This window comes from Peromyscus eremicus, chromosome 4 (genome assembly GCF_949786415.1).
Source record: "Peromyscus eremicus chromosome 4, PerEre_H2_v1, whole genome shotgun sequence".
Taxonomy (NCBI): Eukaryota; Metazoa; Chordata; class Mammalia; order Rodentia; family Cricetidae; genus Peromyscus; species Peromyscus eremicus.
The window spans coordinates 100856117-100873224 of NC_081419.1; the positions used below are offsets into that span (position 1 = coordinate 100856117).

At 41.7% G+C, this 17108-nt stretch overlaps 1 protein-coding gene across 1 annotated transcript in view; it reads left to right on the forward strand.

Annotated features, from left to right (window-relative positions):
* Ap4e1 (adaptor related protein complex 4 subunit epsilon 1) overlaps nt 1–13473 on the forward strand; it is a 62486-nt gene extending 49013 nt beyond the window's left edge. Inside the window, exons 17-21 of the mRNA XM_059261339.1 lie at nt 2386–2644; nt 3937–4470; nt 6887–7077; nt 7739–7896; nt 10612–13473. Of these exons, the coding sequence (XP_059117322.1) occupies nt 2386–2644; nt 3937–4470; nt 6887–7077; nt 7739–7896; nt 10612–10772 (1303 nt within the window). The 3' untranslated portion in view covers nt 10773–13473. The remainder of the gene's footprint in view (nt 1–2385; nt 2645–3936; nt 4471–6886; nt 7078–7738; nt 7897–10611) is intronic.
* Nucleotides 13474–17108: the final 3635 nt, after the last annotated feature.

Sequence of the window (17108 nt, forward strand, 5' to 3'; positions counted from 1 at the left end):
ATACAATTCTGCACCCGCATAGGGAAAGGCAAAAATGGCTGCTGCACTAATTTGGCCCAAGACAGTGGTTTTTAAAGTCCCAATGTTAAGCAACACTGGCTGCTCTTCCAGAGGTCCTGATCAATTCACAGCACCCACATGGCAGCTCACAACCATCTGTGGGATCCAATGGCCTCTTCTGGTGTGCAGATATACATGCAAACAAAACACCAATATACATAAAATAAATAAATCTTTTTAAAAAGTTTTTAAAGAAAGTTCCGATTGAGAGGAATTCCTGTCTTCCCATAGGCTAGGACTTGCCCCTTCTCAAATTCCCCATCTCATTGGTTTAGGGCACAAAGCCTAATCTAATGAATAATTTGGAACCTGAGACTCCTTTCTCTGGCTATGGACTCAGTCACACAGCCTGGACTTTCCACCTTTAGAGTTCTGAGGCAAGCAGGCCCCAGAACTGGTTCCTCCTGCTGCTCTGGAACTAAGTGCTAAGCGTATCTTACACTGAAAATGGACATAACGATTGATTTTTTTCCAGTGAATCAGTTTCAAGATGAGACAATTGCTCTCCTTCTACAGTCACTGGTAAGCTGAGAATAAAGTCAAGCCCAATTTAGAATCTCTTTTTTCTTCTGATTTTTCAAAACAGGGTTTCTCTGTGTAACAGTCCTGGCTGTCCTGGAACTCGCTTTGTAAACCAGGCTGGCCTCAAACTCACTGAGATCTACCTGCCTCTGCCTCCCGAGTGCTGGGGTTAAAGTTGTGCACCACCAATGCCTTGCCTGATATATAGGTTTTTAATAAGAGTGATAGAGGTGATCTTGGACTGTTTCAGTCAGTACTGATGACTATATTAGTCACTGTGAACTCGTGGACTCATAGCTGTAACTTTGGTGACATTATATGAATCCATATTCTGTTTAAATTTTTTAAAAATTTTATGTGTATGGATGATTTTTCTGAGTGTATGTTTATGTATTGTGCCTATGCCTGGTGTCTGCAGATGCCAGAAGAGGGTATTGGATCCCCTGAAACTGGAGTCACAGGCAATTATGAGCCACCATATGGGTGCTGGGAATTGAACCTGGGTCCTCTGGAAGATCAGCCAGTGCTCTTAACCACTAAGCTACCTGTCTAGCCCCTGAATTCACTTGCTTAATTTGATCCTTGATATTTTTTTTTGTTTATTTTATTTATTTATTTTGCCTATATGTCTCATCTTAGGATTTTTGGGCTGAGCATCTGCCTTCTAACCAGTACTTTAAAAAACTCAGCTACTAAAATGTTTCTGGGGGTGGGTGAGGTGGCCCAGTGGGTTAAGGCACTTGTTACCATGCCTGATGACCTGAGTCCCATCCCCATGATCCATATGGTAGCTATGTTCCCATATACACAAAATATATAAGTCATGTAATTAAAAATTCTGGGCCATTCAGTTGTCTTTGCGGGTAAAAGTACCTGTATTCAAACCCAACAGCCTAAGTTCAATCTCCAGGCCCCATGTGGTATAAGGAGAGAACTGACTCCTGCAAGTTATCCTCTGGCCTCTACACATGGGCTGTGGCATCTAAATAAAACATACATACATACATACATACATACATACATACATACATACATAAATGTAATAAAAAGTACAAAGAAGAGTTTCTAAGCCTCTTTTCCGAGCTAATCTTTATATCATTTTCATAAAGATCGAACATGTAGTGGTTTTTGTTTTGTTTTTGGTTTTTCGAGACAGGGTTTCTCTGTGTAGTTTTGGTGCCTGCCCTGGATCTCACTCCATAGACCAGGCTGGCCTCGAACTTACAGAGATCTGCCTGGTTCTGCCTCCCAACTGCTGGGATTAAAGGTGTGCACCACCACTGCCCAGCTCAAACATGTAGCTAATGCTCACATTAATAAAACATTTTGTATTAACAGGTTTATATATTGGTACATATGTGAGTGTTTTGCTTTCAGTGGATTTTAAGATGAATTTGTGCTTATGAATTATTTTATGATTGAGGTTGGATCTCATGTGGCTGAAATCTTATATCTTGGGCCATCAGAGTTAAAGGTCAAGGTGTCTTAAAACAGCAAGTAGAGGAGTGGGTCCACAGCCCTTCTCTTCTTCTGTAACTCACTCAAGTAATTAAGTGAAAATTAAATGGTCTGAGATTTTAACCAGATCTAGAGTGCTGGTGCTTTAAATTATTTTGCTAGAGGGAAGTTGGCTCTAATGAAAATACATTTTAAAAAATCTAGGTTTCCTCTGGCCTATAAAATTAAATGAGAGCTGTTTTTTAAAAGGCCATAGCAAAATGTGTTTTGAAAAAAAAAAAAATACATCAAGGATCTACCTAGTCAGCGATCATTTAAATTGACTTTCTTCCTTAATCTCCTTAGGACAAGTAGCCTGAAGCTGGAAGGCGTAAAGAAACTATGGGGCAAAGAGGGCTATCTCCCCAAAAAGGAGAGCGGAACTGGGGATAAGACCGAAGTGCCGCATGTTCCTGGAGAGGGCGCCACCACGGAGAATGTAGACCAAGCCACAACCAGGAAGGACCAAGCTCAAGGCCTTGTCCAGTCTACAGAGGAGAAAGAAAGGCAGCTGTTGGCCTCCTCATTATTTGTTGGGCTTGGACCAGAGAATACAATCAATTTGGTAAGTTATCTGTTACATTGCTGTAAGATTCTCTGCTCTCTGCTGGAAGCGAGAACTGGATTTCATCTACACATGGTGGGAATGCCTCCTATCGCTCTCATAGCCATCATCTTCCAGCTCTAGGGCTGTGAGTGGCATAGTTTTTTGTTCTTGTTTTTCAAGACAGGGTTTCTCTGTGTAGCTTTGGAGCCTGTCCTGAAACTTGATCTGTAGACTAGGCTGGCCTTGAACTCACAGAGATTCACCTGCCTCTGCCTCCAGAGTGCTAGGATTAAAGGCATGCACCACCACCTGTCAAGTGACATAGTTTCTTCTTTTTTCTTTTCTTTTTTTTTTTTTTTTGACACAGTTTTTATACCACTGAAGTGAGAACATCTATTCGCCTTGAACAAGTTATTCTCTGAGTCTAGTCTGCTAACACAGGACCAGGGTCCACACAAACTAACAGGAATGACGAGGGTGGATGAGAGAATTCTCTGAGGGCAAGGGACTTGATTGAAGATTGTCAGTAATAGTGGTCTGTCTGTGGGCTCTGCTGACGTAGATCTGGTCAGACTGTTCTTCAGTTAGTTTAGTAGTGGCAAATTTGGTAACCATCACTAGTTATGGAATGTTTTCCTGCTTTTTTTTCTGGTCAGCCTCTGACATTTGTTTTTTGAGGTCAAACCAATTTTTCTTCTCTGCTTACTAACAGGCCATGAAATTACAATTATTATAGATTATTAAAACACACATTAGGTCCTCTTTGTGGTCAGGGGTAACTTGGGAGTCTATAAGACAGCTCTGGAAAGAAAAACATAGCTAGGTTGTCCAATTTTGTAATGTAGTAAAGGACACCAAACAACAGTTTTTAAACTATTACAACTAAGTTTTGACCTTGTTTTATTTCCTTTTCCAAGGAAACGGTTTTTTAAAGTGTTGTTTTGTGTGTTTGTTTTTTTGTGTTTGTTTTTTCAAGACAGGGTTTCTCTGTGTAGCCCTGGCTATACTGGAACTCACTCACTGTAGACCAGGCCGGCCTTGATCAGAGAGATTGACTGCCTTTGCCCTCTGCGTGCTGGGATTAAAGGTGTGTGCCACCATGCCAGGCAATTTGTTTTTTAAGTCAGAAGTAAAATTTAGCTGATAGCTTTAAGAATCTTAGGGTTTTACATTTTATTCATCTGAGTTTTGCCAATCTTTGCTTTACAGATTCTGAGTGTTAATATATTGTTCATTTGAAATTATAGAAAATATTTAAAGCTCATGACTAGTAAAATAGTGTTTTATATTATTATATTTTATTTTTGCAGTTGGGAAAAGCAGATGTCGTGTCTCACAAGTTCAGGAGGAAATCAAAATTCAAAGTAGCCCAAAATGACAAGACACCCAGTGCTCATAACCCTGCCTCCTCCCCCGTTAGCTCTGTATCAGCCGTGGCCCACGGGGATGATGACTGTCTGAATACTTTGGATAGAGGAGACACTGAACTCAGTCCAGAGCTGCTGGGTTCCGAGTCTCTCTCGGAGCTGCCCTCAGTTGACAAACTCTCGAGCGTCAGCTTGCCTGCCCCTTCTTTGTTTGCTGACAACATGGAAGTTTTCCACCCCTCCACATCCTCTGCAGCTCCAGCTGTCAAGGAAATCCATTTAGCTTCTTTGTTGGAAGAAACTCCTGAGTGTGGGCGTTCAAGTCTCATGGAAATCTGTAGTAATGACACAGTGTCTGTGTCTTCTTACAAAATCTGGAAGGATGATTGTTTATTGATGATCTGGTCACTCACTAGTAAGACTGATTCAGAATTGACCAATGCTAAGTTAGAAATTTTTCCTGTGGAAAACTTCAAGGTAAGACAACGGATAATTTCTCTTTTCTGTCTTAGTAAAGCTTACTTAGTGTTTCTGCCTTTGCCTCCAATACCGTATGAATTTGTTCCATATCCTCCTTTCTTCCTTAAAACAGGACTTAGGCCAGGCGGTGGTGGCACACCCCTTTAATCCCAGCACACAGGAGGCAGAGCCAGGTAGATCTCTGTGAGTTCGAGGCCAGCCTGGTCTACAGAGTGAGTTCCAGGATAGGCTCCAAAAGCTACACAGAGGAAACCCTGTCTCGAAAAACCAAACCAAACCAAAACAAAACAAAAAACACCAAGACTCAGGATACATTACTCTAAAGAAACAAAGGAAGCCTAATAATAATGTATTTGAGAAGGCTGTAGATATTATACAAAGTGAGTTTCTGTGGAGCATAATGAAGAAAGTAGTTGGTGCACACCTTTAAACCCAGCACTCAGAAACAGAGGCAGGAGAATCTCTGTGAGTTCCAGGACAGCCAGAGCTAGAAAGTGAGCCCTTGGCCGGGCAGTGGTGGCGCACGCCTTTAATCCCAGCACTCGGGAGGCAGAGGCAGGCGGATTTCTGTGAGTTCGAGGCCAGCCTGGGCTACCAAGTGAGTCCCAGGAAAGGCGCAAAGCTACACAGAGAAACCCTGTCTCGAAAAACCCAAGAAAAAAAAAAAAGAAAGTGAGCCCTTGTCTCAAAACCCCGAAACCAACCAAAGAACACAGCTTCCCACACTGCTTTGGTGTTGATCTCGCTCCTGTACCGTACCTGCCATGTTACATGGTCAGGTTCCTTAGCTGCTTTGACCTGTTTCTTCCTGTTGAAAGCAAGGGTCTCAACATCGTGTTCCTGTAAAGAATTCACTGGTTGATGGCTGCAGCATGCTGATAGCATTCAATGCATATCCTGTGTTCCGTATTTCTTGGTATTTCTGATCTCTCTTCATGCATTTTCTAAGTGCTGTCTTTACTCTTGTCATATTCACTGAAATTAACACTTCAGATTATTCAACAGAGTCAAATAGAGCATTAAGAAGAAAAAAGAATATGAAGGGGTAAACATATACTGATTTCTTTTTTTTTTTTCTTTTTGGTTTTTCGAGACTGGGTTTCTCTGTGTAGTTTTGCTGCCTGTCCTGGATCTCACTCTGTAGCCCAGGCTGGCCTCGAACTCACAGAGATCTACCTGGCTCTGCCTCCCGAGTGCTCAGATCAAAGGCGTGCGCCACCGCCATCCGGCCTCTCTGATTTCTTATTTTATACTCAGTACTCGGGCATCATTCTCTTCCACAACTCCAAAAGAGTGCTATATGGTGACTTCTGAAAGTTTGTTGACTGCATTTTTATAAGTGTTCTTGCCACAGTTGTGACATTTGACAGGCAGGTGTCAAAAAGCTAGCCACATTTTTGGATTTTTTTTGTTTTTCGGTTTTTCGAGACAGTTTCTCTGTGTGGCTTTTGGAGCCTATCATGGAACTCGCTCTGTAGACCAGGCTGGCCTTAATTTTCACAGAGGTCTGCCTGCTTCTGCCTCCCGAGTGCTGGGATTAAAGGCATGCACCACCACCACCCGGCAAGCTAGCCATTTTTTTCTGTGAGCTACAGTATATTGAATGAGATATTGTATGGGCCATTGACCAGGGCAGGAATTCTTGAATACATACATGTAGCAGATTTACTTGCAGAACTTTAAAAAAACAAACAAAATCTGTCTGAATTGTACCAGTAGAGTTGAGTAGGATTAGAGAGAGAGAGAAGGGAACGCAGCTGTATGATTGTTATAAATCGGGTGGTAGCTTAGGTGGTGGTGGCGCACGCCTTTAATCCCAACCCTTGGGAGGCAGAGGCAGGAGGATCTCTGTGAGTTCCAGGCCAGCCTGGTCGAGTTCCAGTGGGGGCTACGTTGAGAAACCCTGTCTCAAAAAACAAAACAAAGAAAGAAAAAGAAGAGGAGGAGGAGGAAGAGAAGAAGAAGAATCTGGTAGTAGGAACCATGGAAGAGTGCTTGCCTAGCATATAATAGACACTGGATTCAGTTCCCCAGCACTGTGCATGCAAGAGTTCTGGTGCCAGATTAGAATTTAATAACCTTTAAAATATATAAACTACCTTTAGCTAGAATACTAATCTGTTACATAATTTTGACCTATACAGTATTACTTATCTGTTTTAGTGATTTTTGTTTGTTTGTTTTTGGTTTTGGTTTTTGAAGATTGAGTTTCTTCTGTGTAGCCTTGGCTGTCCTGGAATTCACTCTGTAGACCAGACATTCACTAAACATGAATTTTTGTTAGTTTTCATAATGTAGTTTGTCAGTTTCCCACATGCGTGTGCTTTAGTACTTACCACTTAAATAGAAGTTTGTTATCCATATAACAGTATATTGACGCTTACTTCAGGATTTTTATTACTTTCATTTACAGATCATTGAGCAACCTGGATGCTGTTTGCCTGGGGTAGAAACAGAAAGCACCAAATCCTTTCAGTATGGTGTGCAGATGGAAAGCCCGTCTGTAGAGGGGACTCTCTCTGGTTTTATAAATTATCAGATGATGGATACACATTCTGTTCAGTTGGAATTTTCCATGAACTTACCATTATTAGATTTTATTAGGTAAATATTTTCTGGCATGTTATTTCTGGCAGAAAATAAATTCTTCTGTATCTTTAAATGTAGGACTTTTTAACTATACAATCAATGTGTACTTATCACAGAAATTCAAATGTTATAAAAATATAAATAGAATATAAAAGTTGTCTATAATTCACCCCCTAGATGTTCCTGGCATTCATATAACATAATTATTTCAGTGTGTGTGTGTGTGTGTGTGTGTGTGTGTGTGTGTGTATGTGTGTTGATAGACTCTTAATACTTAGGCTAATTTATTTAAGGTTCTTTATATTGATTCTCTTGTGTATCACTTTGACAGAAATTTCATTATTCCCCAAATCCAAAGTACATATGATAGAATAGTTTAGATTGAGAATTTCTGAAGTTATTTGGTAAAATCCTGTTGGAGGGATTAGTATCTAAAAAGAGACAAAATTGAATGAATTATTGAAAGGAAAAGTTCAGTTTACTATCCTCTGCTGCAGTAACTTTATCAGGTGGGAAGGTAACTCAGCATTCTAATCATACCTGGTTTAAAAGCATAAATGTCTTGGGACCCAGATTTATAACGAATATATTTCATTTCTGTGAGTCATGTGGAATGTGTTTGTTCAGCATCATTATGTTCTTAACAACATAAACTAATTTTTAAAATTATTTTCAGACCATTGAAGATCTCAACTGAAGACTTTGGCAAACTCTGGTTGTCCTTTGCAAATGATGTGAAGCAAACTATAAAAATATCAGAGTCACAAGTCGCTTTGGCTTCTGTCCTAACAGAACTGCAGCAGAAACTGAGACTTCATGTGATTGACGTCATAGGTGTGTAGAATTAGGAAAAGGCAGCCCCATGTGAATATGGGTTTTCTTCCCGTGACATCCTTCTTAGAGCTATGCTTCTTATCACATGTTATCTTTAAGATAAGTGTGTTTTCCAGACTGTATTAAAGAATATTTGATTGAACAATCCATAGTGTATAATTAACTATTATTTAGCTTTTGTTTTTCTTCTTTTTTTTTTTTTTTTTTTTTTTTTCCGAGACAGGGTTTCTCTGTGTAGCTTTGCACCTTTCCTGGAACTCACTTGGTAGTCCAGGCTGGCCTCGAACTCACAGAGATCCGCCTGGCTCTGCCTCCCGAGTGGTTTTTTTTTTTTTTTTTTTTTAAAGATTTATTTATTTATTATATATACAGTATTCTGCCTGCATGTACACCTGCAGGACAGAAGGGGGCACCAGATCTCATTACAAGTGGTTGTGAACCACCATGTGGTTGCTGGGAATTGAACTCAGGACCTCTGGAAGAGCAGTCGGTGCTCTTAACCACTGAGCCATCTCTCCAGCCCCTTGTTTTTCTTTTTGACACTTTAAACATTTCTCCATTTGCATGGAGTAGGCCTCAGATCAAACTAGAAAGTGGTTGGTGACTCTCAAAAATAGTCCTGTTTCTGTTGCATCAGAAGACACATCTAGCCTGGCAGGTCAATATTGTAGGATTCAGTGTCCACACTGGTTAAGGCCATTGATGCCTTTCCTCCCCCAGCATCCTGCATGGAGTCAGTCTTCCTGCACATTGATTGCTAGCCACCAAGGAGCTAGCTTTCAGACCAGTTTCAGCTTTATCATTTTGAGACACTCAATGGGTGTGGTATCTCCAAACAGTCTTACTGCCTAGTTGTAGTGAGTTATCAAAAGCAATGTTATCCACCTCCATTGCTTTGGGAGTCTCTGGAACCTCCTGGGCCACAGTTGCTGTACTAATGTTCTACACCTGGCATTGGGGTTAGAACCACATGGCATCTAGGAACAGAATTCTCCATCTTTGCAGAGTACCTCTTTTCCAGGTTTTTAAGAAAAGTATTATGCTGGGCGTGGTGGTGCACTACTTTAATCCCAGCACTTGTGTGTTGGGGGTTGGTGTGTGTGGCAGGGCAGGTGGATCTCTGAGTTCGAGGCCAGCCTGTCTACAGAGCTAGTTCCAGGATGGTCAGGGTGGTCACATGGAGGAACTCTGTTTTTAAAAAAAGGAAAGAAAGAAAAAGAAAATCGTATCTTTTAGTTTGCTTATAAAGCAGTAGGTTTCTATTGTTTTTTGTTTTGTTTTGTTCTTTTTTTCTTGTAACATTAATTTTGTTTAGCCTTAGCTATTCTGGCTGGGGTAAGATAAAATCTGAAAAAAGTTTTAATTGATGACTAAAGATATTGAACATTAAATTTTGTATTTCTCAGCCATGTGTATTTTTTATAAGGACTCTATATTTAGTTCTGTGTTCCAATTTTTAATTGGTTTATTTGTTTTCTTGGTCTCTCTCTCTCTCTCTTTTTTTTTTTTTTTTTAGTTCTTTGTGTATTCTAGAAAGCAACAATCTCCAGATAAGATTTTTTTTTTTTTACCTAGTCTATAGGTTGCCTCTTCACTCGATTGATGGTGTTCTTTGCTGTACAGAAGCTTTTTACTTTTATGTAGTCCCTTTGGCCAATTTTTGTTCTTGCTACATGCCTATGCTGCAGAGGCCCTGCTCAGGAAGTCCTTTTCTGACTTATGTGTTCAGGTGTATTTCTACTTTCTTCTCTGTCACATTAAGGCTATCAGGTCTTATGTTGAAATCCTTGATGCATTTAGAGTTGAGTTTTGTGCAAGTCTGTAGTGAGGATCTGGTTTCATTCTTTTACTTGAAGCTGTCATTGAGACCAGCGCCACCTGTTAAACATCCTGTATATTCTCCAATATGTATTTTTGGCTTCTTTATCAAAAATTAGGGGACTGTACGAACATGGCTTATTTCTGGGTCCTCAGTTCTGTTGTTTTGATGTGTCTGTTTTTATGGTAGTGCCGTGCTGTTGGTGAGAGTAGAATATTGAAGTCACTGTGTCGGGTTTGATCTGTGGTTACAGATTTAGTAGTTGTTCTTTTATCAAATGGGATGCACCTGTGTTTGGTGAATGTATGTTTAGACTTGTGCTGGCTGCTTGCTGGGTTGTTCCTTTAATAGGTATAAAGTGACCCTATCAGTTCTGACTAGTTATTGTGTTATTAGTATATGTTCAACTGTATACAGTATCGTATACTACTATTTGACATTATTATTATTATGTATCTTATTATAGTATGCTGTTAGCCTGTTACCAAGCACTTGGGGCACTTCCACTTTTTGTCTGATATTGACAGTGCTGCTGTGGACATGAATGTCGATATTCTTGCTCTCAGTTCTTCTGATCATACACTCAAAGTGGAATTACTGAATCATATGTTGGTTGTTTTTTTTATAAATCACTAGATCATTTACATAGCAAACGTATCTTTTTTACATTAGTAAGCAAGAGTTCATATCTGTCCACATCTTCAGCAGTACTGCTTTTTAAAATATATATAAAATAGTCTTCCAAACAAGTATGAAATGCTGTCTCTTAAGTTTGGTTGTCATTTCTCTGGTGATTGATGACAAACATCTTGTGCTTTGGGCCCATTTGTAGATACTCTTTGCATGTCTGTTGAAGTCTGGTTTATTACGTAACTTTCCCGTATGTTCTGTTGCAGGCAATGAAGGGCTGTTGGCATGTAAGCTGCTGCCGTCCACCCCCTGTGTCCTGCACTGCCGAGCGCATGGTGATGCAGTCGCCCTGTGGTTCCGCTCCTCCTGCTCTGTGCTTTCTGACTATTTATCCTGTCACTGTCAAAAGCTGATGGAGACATCCTAGCAAAGCTCTGTTCAATCTTACTTTTTCACATAAGTGGTTTACATTTATAAACTTACCAAAGTAAAAAGAACTCATGGTACTTCTGATGAAAATGGGGAGTATTGTAAGTTTTGGTTTACGTTTTTTTCTTCTTGATTTCTGATAAGAATGATCCCCCAAGAAACTGTGTCACTAATTTTTTTACTCAGGATTGTACAGTATGTTTGGGTCCCCCCAAATGACCTGAGCTAATGTTATAAAATGCTAATGATTTATATATCACTTATTGTGGAGGAACTGAAGATATTTATTTTGTTATAAATGTTTTATAGCAGGTTTATTCTAGCACTAACTGATTTCTAATAAAGCCGGGACTCAGTTCTCTGCATTGACGCAGGGAGCACCTGAGATTGGCTTTGGAATGCGGTGTTGGTTGTGGGAACTTGGTGCTCTCGGTTATGTTTTTGCTTAGGTCAGCGTTCCTCAGATGGCCTAGCCTATACTAACGGTTGCAGGAGATCCGTGAGCATGCTGGGTATTGGGCAGATCCAATCTGCGCTTTTTTACTTTTTAACTTGTTATACTTAATTTTAAGTAATTTGGCCGTAAAGTATGTCTGTTTGCTATTAGATCCTTTTGGCAATTAAATTTTGTGACCATAGTATAAATGGCCAATTGACTTTTCCTGGCTCTTAAAACTACTAGTATTCAGTGGATGTAGCTGCAGTAGTAACCATGTAAATATATCGTTTTCATGTTATATTTGTGCATATATGGCCTCTCTGTTAGTAAAAGAAGATGTTGTGCCTAGTATGTATGATGGGCCAAAATCTTGAGATTGTATATTAACTGAAATAGTATTTTATAAAAAACTTATGGTGCTGTGGGAAATATTTATTTTACCCTTTCTGGTACTTCACCATTGAAACTATTCAGGTAATACAACCTTTAAGTCATTATATTAACTAGCTCATAGGACTGGTTATCACCCAGATCAGGCACTCTGGTTTTAGGTTGTCTCAATACTTGCCAATAAAGATGCTAAGAGGATTCTGCGGAGTTAGGAGATCTCAGTCATCTGTAATTAGAGCAAAACGTAGTATTTTTTTTTAATTAATTTTTAGGTTATTCATTTTAAAATGTAATATTTTGTTAATTTCTCTTTTAAAAACATGCAGTTAGCTGGGCAATGGTGGCACACACCTTTAATCTCAGCACTCGGGAGGCAGAAGCAGTAGGAGGTCTGAGTTTGAGGCCAGCCTGGTCTACAGAGCAAGTTCCAGGACAGCCAAAGCTACACAGAGAAACCCTGTCTCGAACCCCCTCCCCCCCAAAAAAAAAAAACCACAATAAATAAATAAATAAATAGATAGATAAATAGAAGGTTGCAGTTAAACCTTGCTAAAAGAGCAGGTGACTAGTATTTCCTGCACATCTGGTTTCTCCCTTTGAGTAGAAAGCCTGAGGCGTGATCAGATTCGGCACTTTGATGGTGAAGGGATTCTGAAGCAGCCAGCTTCATTAACTTCCCTTTATTGTCGCCTTTCAGCAGCCATGCCTGCTCCTTTGCCTCACTCTCACCTGGACAGAACAGGGCAGCGTTTGGTCTAGCAGATTCTCCTTCTTGGTGTATTCTTCATGTGGCCACTGAGGTTGGGTCGGGTGTGGGTCAGTGGGAGTAAGGTATCGAAAATCACGGACAGCTGTCCGAAGAGATCATAGTTTTGTTTTGTTTCTGCTGCTTTGTTACCAGGTATGTTCAGAGAGCAGCAGTGATTGTCACAAGATATGCTTGGCCACAGAGCTGTCTAATAGTGCATGTGTAATGGTAGGTTTGAGGTTCAGGTATAATTTAGATCTGCCAAAGGGAACATAGTGTCACTTTTGAACTCACTAAATACGATGTAAGGTAACAGGGTTTCTGCTGAAATGTTTAATATGATGTTTACAATGGTTTTGATTTGAAAACTAATAATAGAAAAGAGTATATATTTAAAAACTTTGGACCAGTATAGAGTCTATCTAAACTCATTGAATTATGTTCTGAATCAGGCATTATTAGCCTTTTTGCATTGTAGAGATATGATCATAAGGTAGGGAGAATTTTAGATCTAGTCTCTTTACTTTATAATCACAATTCAGCCAATGTGGGTAACACTTGGGAGAAGGAGGACTAGGACTTTGTGCTAGGATGGGGTGGCAGCAAGTACGAGGCTGGAGACAAATACAGGAAAACAGGAAGAGCTGGAAGAAGTGGCCAGGCTCCCCAAGAATCATCCCCAGGAGATCAGCAGAAAGGCTCCTCGGGGTGTGAGAGGACCCTGTGTTAGTCCTGCTGGAGAAACTGTAGGAGAAGCTGAGCAGTTAAAGAGCGCTCATGTGCCAAGCTTGCCAAACACAGCATACACTCTGCAGGTGAGTGTTAACATTCTTCCAAAATCTCTTCCAAATTGACTGTGTGAAAGTGCAGTATTTTCATTTCATCTTACTGTTCTTCCATCTTATTTTCTGTGGATAAACATGGTCTTTGTCGCATGGTAACCCACTAGAAGTACACTGAATCTCTTCATGTGTCTTTAAGCTGTTTTCCTCGTCAGGATTTTAGGAGAGCATTGCAAGTGAATAATAACTTAATATGCATTTTTTTTACTTTGTTTTGGCATTGAACTCTGTAATTTTAAAAACTTCAATTGAATGTATAATAAAAATGTATCTATGCTTTTTTGAGTCTATTTCTTCTTTATAATTTAAGTATATGAAAATTATTTAATCACTATATCTATATATTCCTAAATATATAAAAACAACTTTCTTAGTCTGTATAATGTTACTTGTATGTATGTTTTTGCATGTGTGTTGTATGTACATGTTTGTGTGGCTTTGAGTGTATAATCATATAAGTGTTCATGTTTCAGAGGCCAGAGGTCAAATCAGGTTTCTTCCTATCTAATTAGTTTTTAACCTTTTTAAGAATATGACGTAGCTAGGCAGTGTTGGCTGTAGGCAGACTTTTCTGTCCCACCAGCCAGCTCCCAAATAACCACATAGAGACTTATTATTAATTGTGAATGCTCTGCCAATAACTTGAGCTTGTTACTAATTAGCTCTTACATCTTAAATTAACCCATATTTCTTATCTACATAGTGGTACCTTTCTTCAGTATGGCTTGTTCATCTTCTCCCCACATATCCTGGCAACTCTGCTCTTCTTCATCCATGAGCTTTTTCTCCGTTGGCAAGTCCCACTTAACCTCTTCCTGCCTAGCTGTTGGCCATCAGCTCTTTATTAAACCAATGAGAGCAATACATCTTCACAGTGTACAAAAAGACTGTTCCATAACAGTGGCACAGGCCTTTAATCCCAGCACTTAAGAGGCAGAGGCAAGTGATCTCTTGAGTTCAAGGCCTGCTTGGTCTACTGAGTGAGTTCCAGGACAGTCAGGGATACACAGAAAAACCCTGTCTCAAAAAAAACCAAACAAACAAAGAATATGACTTATTCACACATATGTGCTTGGTGCCAGCAAAGGTCGAATGAGGCGCTGGCTCCCCTGGAGCTGGAGTTAAAAAACAGATGGTAGTGAGCTGCCGGTGAGTGCTGGGAATCGAACCCAGGTCCTCTGTAGGAGCAACAAGAACTCTTATTGGCTGAGCCATCACTCTAGGCCCTCCATCTTGTTTTTTGGGACAAAATGGTCTCTCACTGAACCTGGAGCTCACTGAACCTGGAGCTCACTGACAGGCTGCCTGGCCAGCCCATGGGAATCTACCCATCTTTCCTTCCTTGGTCCTAGCCTTTATTTTGAGACAGGATTTTATCCAGCATGGACTGGCCTTGATCTCCTTTGCCTCCCAAGTGCCAGGATTAGTCTATACCACCATGTCCAGAAATTATCTTTTAATTAATTTTTTCTATGCTTATTTTCATTTTATGTGTATTGTTTTGCCTGCATATATGTGTGTGGGTGGGTGGGTGTTGGATCCCCTGGAACTGGAGTTAAAGGCAGGTGTGAGCTGCCATGTCGTTGCTGAACCGGGGTCCTCTGGAAGAGCAGCCAGTGCTCTTAACTGCTGAGCCATCTCTCTAGCTCAGTTATTTTTAAGGTCACTTTGGCTGCTGTATAGGTGAAAGACTGCAGGGAGATCAGGGAGGGGACAGTTTTAACTTCTCAGGTGGCAGATGATGGAAATGAGGTAAAAAGTGGTCAGACTCCAAGTTATACTTGTACTCGGTGCCCTATCTGGAGTGAAGACTTTTTGTTTATCTCTTCTCGGGAAACAAACAAAAAACTACCACCTGGAAATAAAGGCTTGATTTCTTTTTGCAACCAAACATTATTAGCTTCATCATGGGGTAAAGAAGGGGGGAATGTTGTTCATCTTCAAACAGACTTCAGCCCTTGAGATCAAAGCTCCCCTACTTTTCTCCTTTAGTACCCCTAAACTAGACGGTATGCTTTATGCACGGAGCACCCTGATTCTCTACAGTGTGGCTGGCTACTCCTAGGTCATTCCCAGGGAGAGACCAGGCTATCCCTGGGAAAATGTTTCCTAGCTCTGAGGGCAGGGAATCACAAACACTGGTTTCCCAGAATCTTTGCTTCTTAATGAAACAAACTTTTGTATCAGATCAATTGTGCTTGGGCCACTAAACTAGAAAAGGTCCCGACTGTACCTACCGCCAGAATAAAAAAGCCTCAGGCATTTCCATACGGCGCGAAGGGAGCTGAGAAAGTGGCGATACCACACCAAAGCCGTGTAAAAACCGCTGCATCTTCCAAGGGCCACGGGGCGGGAACCAACAGTGCTGCCCAGCTCAGCAGCTGCAGAGGCCGCCCGGCAGAAGCCCCGCCCACCAGCCGGGCAGCCAATCGAATCCCAGCAGCCGCTCGTCCCGCTACCCCTAGCGGCGGGAACGGAGCACTGCAGGAGAGCCGGAGCGGGGCGCAGGCGGGCGGCTGGAGAGGTGAGCGCAGGCCCGGGAGGGGCGCGGGGCTGGGCGCGAGTTCCTGAAGTGCTGGGGCGGGAGCCGGAGGCCGTCGAGAGGCCCCGAGCCGCCCTTCCGGACCCGGAGCATCCTGGTCACCCGCTTCTCACTGCCCGGCCCTTCGCAGGCCTGGTGGCGGCGAGCCGGACACTCCGCTCTGCAAGACGGGCGTTAAGGAGTGCAGCCGGTGACATAGAAATGCAATCTGCGTCTCGTTTGAAAGTGTAGATGGTTTCCGGCCTTACGTAGATTGGCGGCTGCATCCCGCGGTGTTAATCCACCGGACTGAGCCTGAGCCCGTGGTTAACCTGTTTCATCTCCGGAATGGAGACTTTGAACTCTGCCCTGGAATTTTGAGTGATGGGTGACCATCTGCGCCAAGAGTGTCCTTTACTCTCTCCTAGCTGCACTTTATTATTTGGAAACTGAAGAAAAAAGAAGTGCTGCAAGATGCTGTGAGGATTTCACTGTAGGCTGCGTGCTTTCTGAAAAACTCAGAAATAAGGCTGAGGTTATCTCCTACTTAAAAAACAAAAACAAAAACAGCCGGGCGGTGGTGGCGCACGCCTTTAATCCCAGCACTCGGGAGGCAGAGCCAGGCGGATCTCTGTGAGTTCGAGGCCAGCCTGGGCTACCAAGTGAGTTCCAGGAAAGGCGCAAAGCTATACAGAGAAACCCTGTCTCGAGAAAAAAAAAAAAAAAATGAAGAGGGGAGAGTGGGAGGGAGGGAAGAAATATTAATGACTAACTACACTTGAACTTTTAAAACTAAGAAACAAATTATCTGAGACTTCTGGGACTCAGGGACATAATTGCTGTTAATATTTTGGTGTGCATAATCCCAGACTTTCCTGTATTGTCATTATATTTTACTCTATAGGTCTCATTATAGAACATGGCTGAGGCAGGAGGGTTGCTGAGAGTTGGAGGCTAGCCTAGGCTGCAGAATGAGTTTCATGCCAGCCTGGGCTACAAAGTGAGACCCTAGCTCAAAAGCAAAACTCACACACACACAAATCCTGATAAGACAAAGAACAAGATGGAACAAAAGGAAGTGAATTGTTGTTGATCTTCACTGTGGAAAAACAGGCAGAGCTGAGGAGATCCATGAGTGGAAGAGAGGCAGCCGAGGATGAACTTCAGGTGCTTACAGTCGCCACTCTGAGGTGTAGGGAGGACTCTCGGATCAAGGCTGGGTGGGGTACGGGGATAGCGTATGACAGAGGTAGCTGGAGCCTGCTCCAGGGCCGTAGTGACTGTGGTGGCCAAACGCAGCTTTGCTGATGAGCTCTGTGTAGCTTGAGTTTTCCTGACTACCCCACAGTCAGGACAAATCTCTGTCACCCGCCAGTCCCACAGCTGCTCAGACC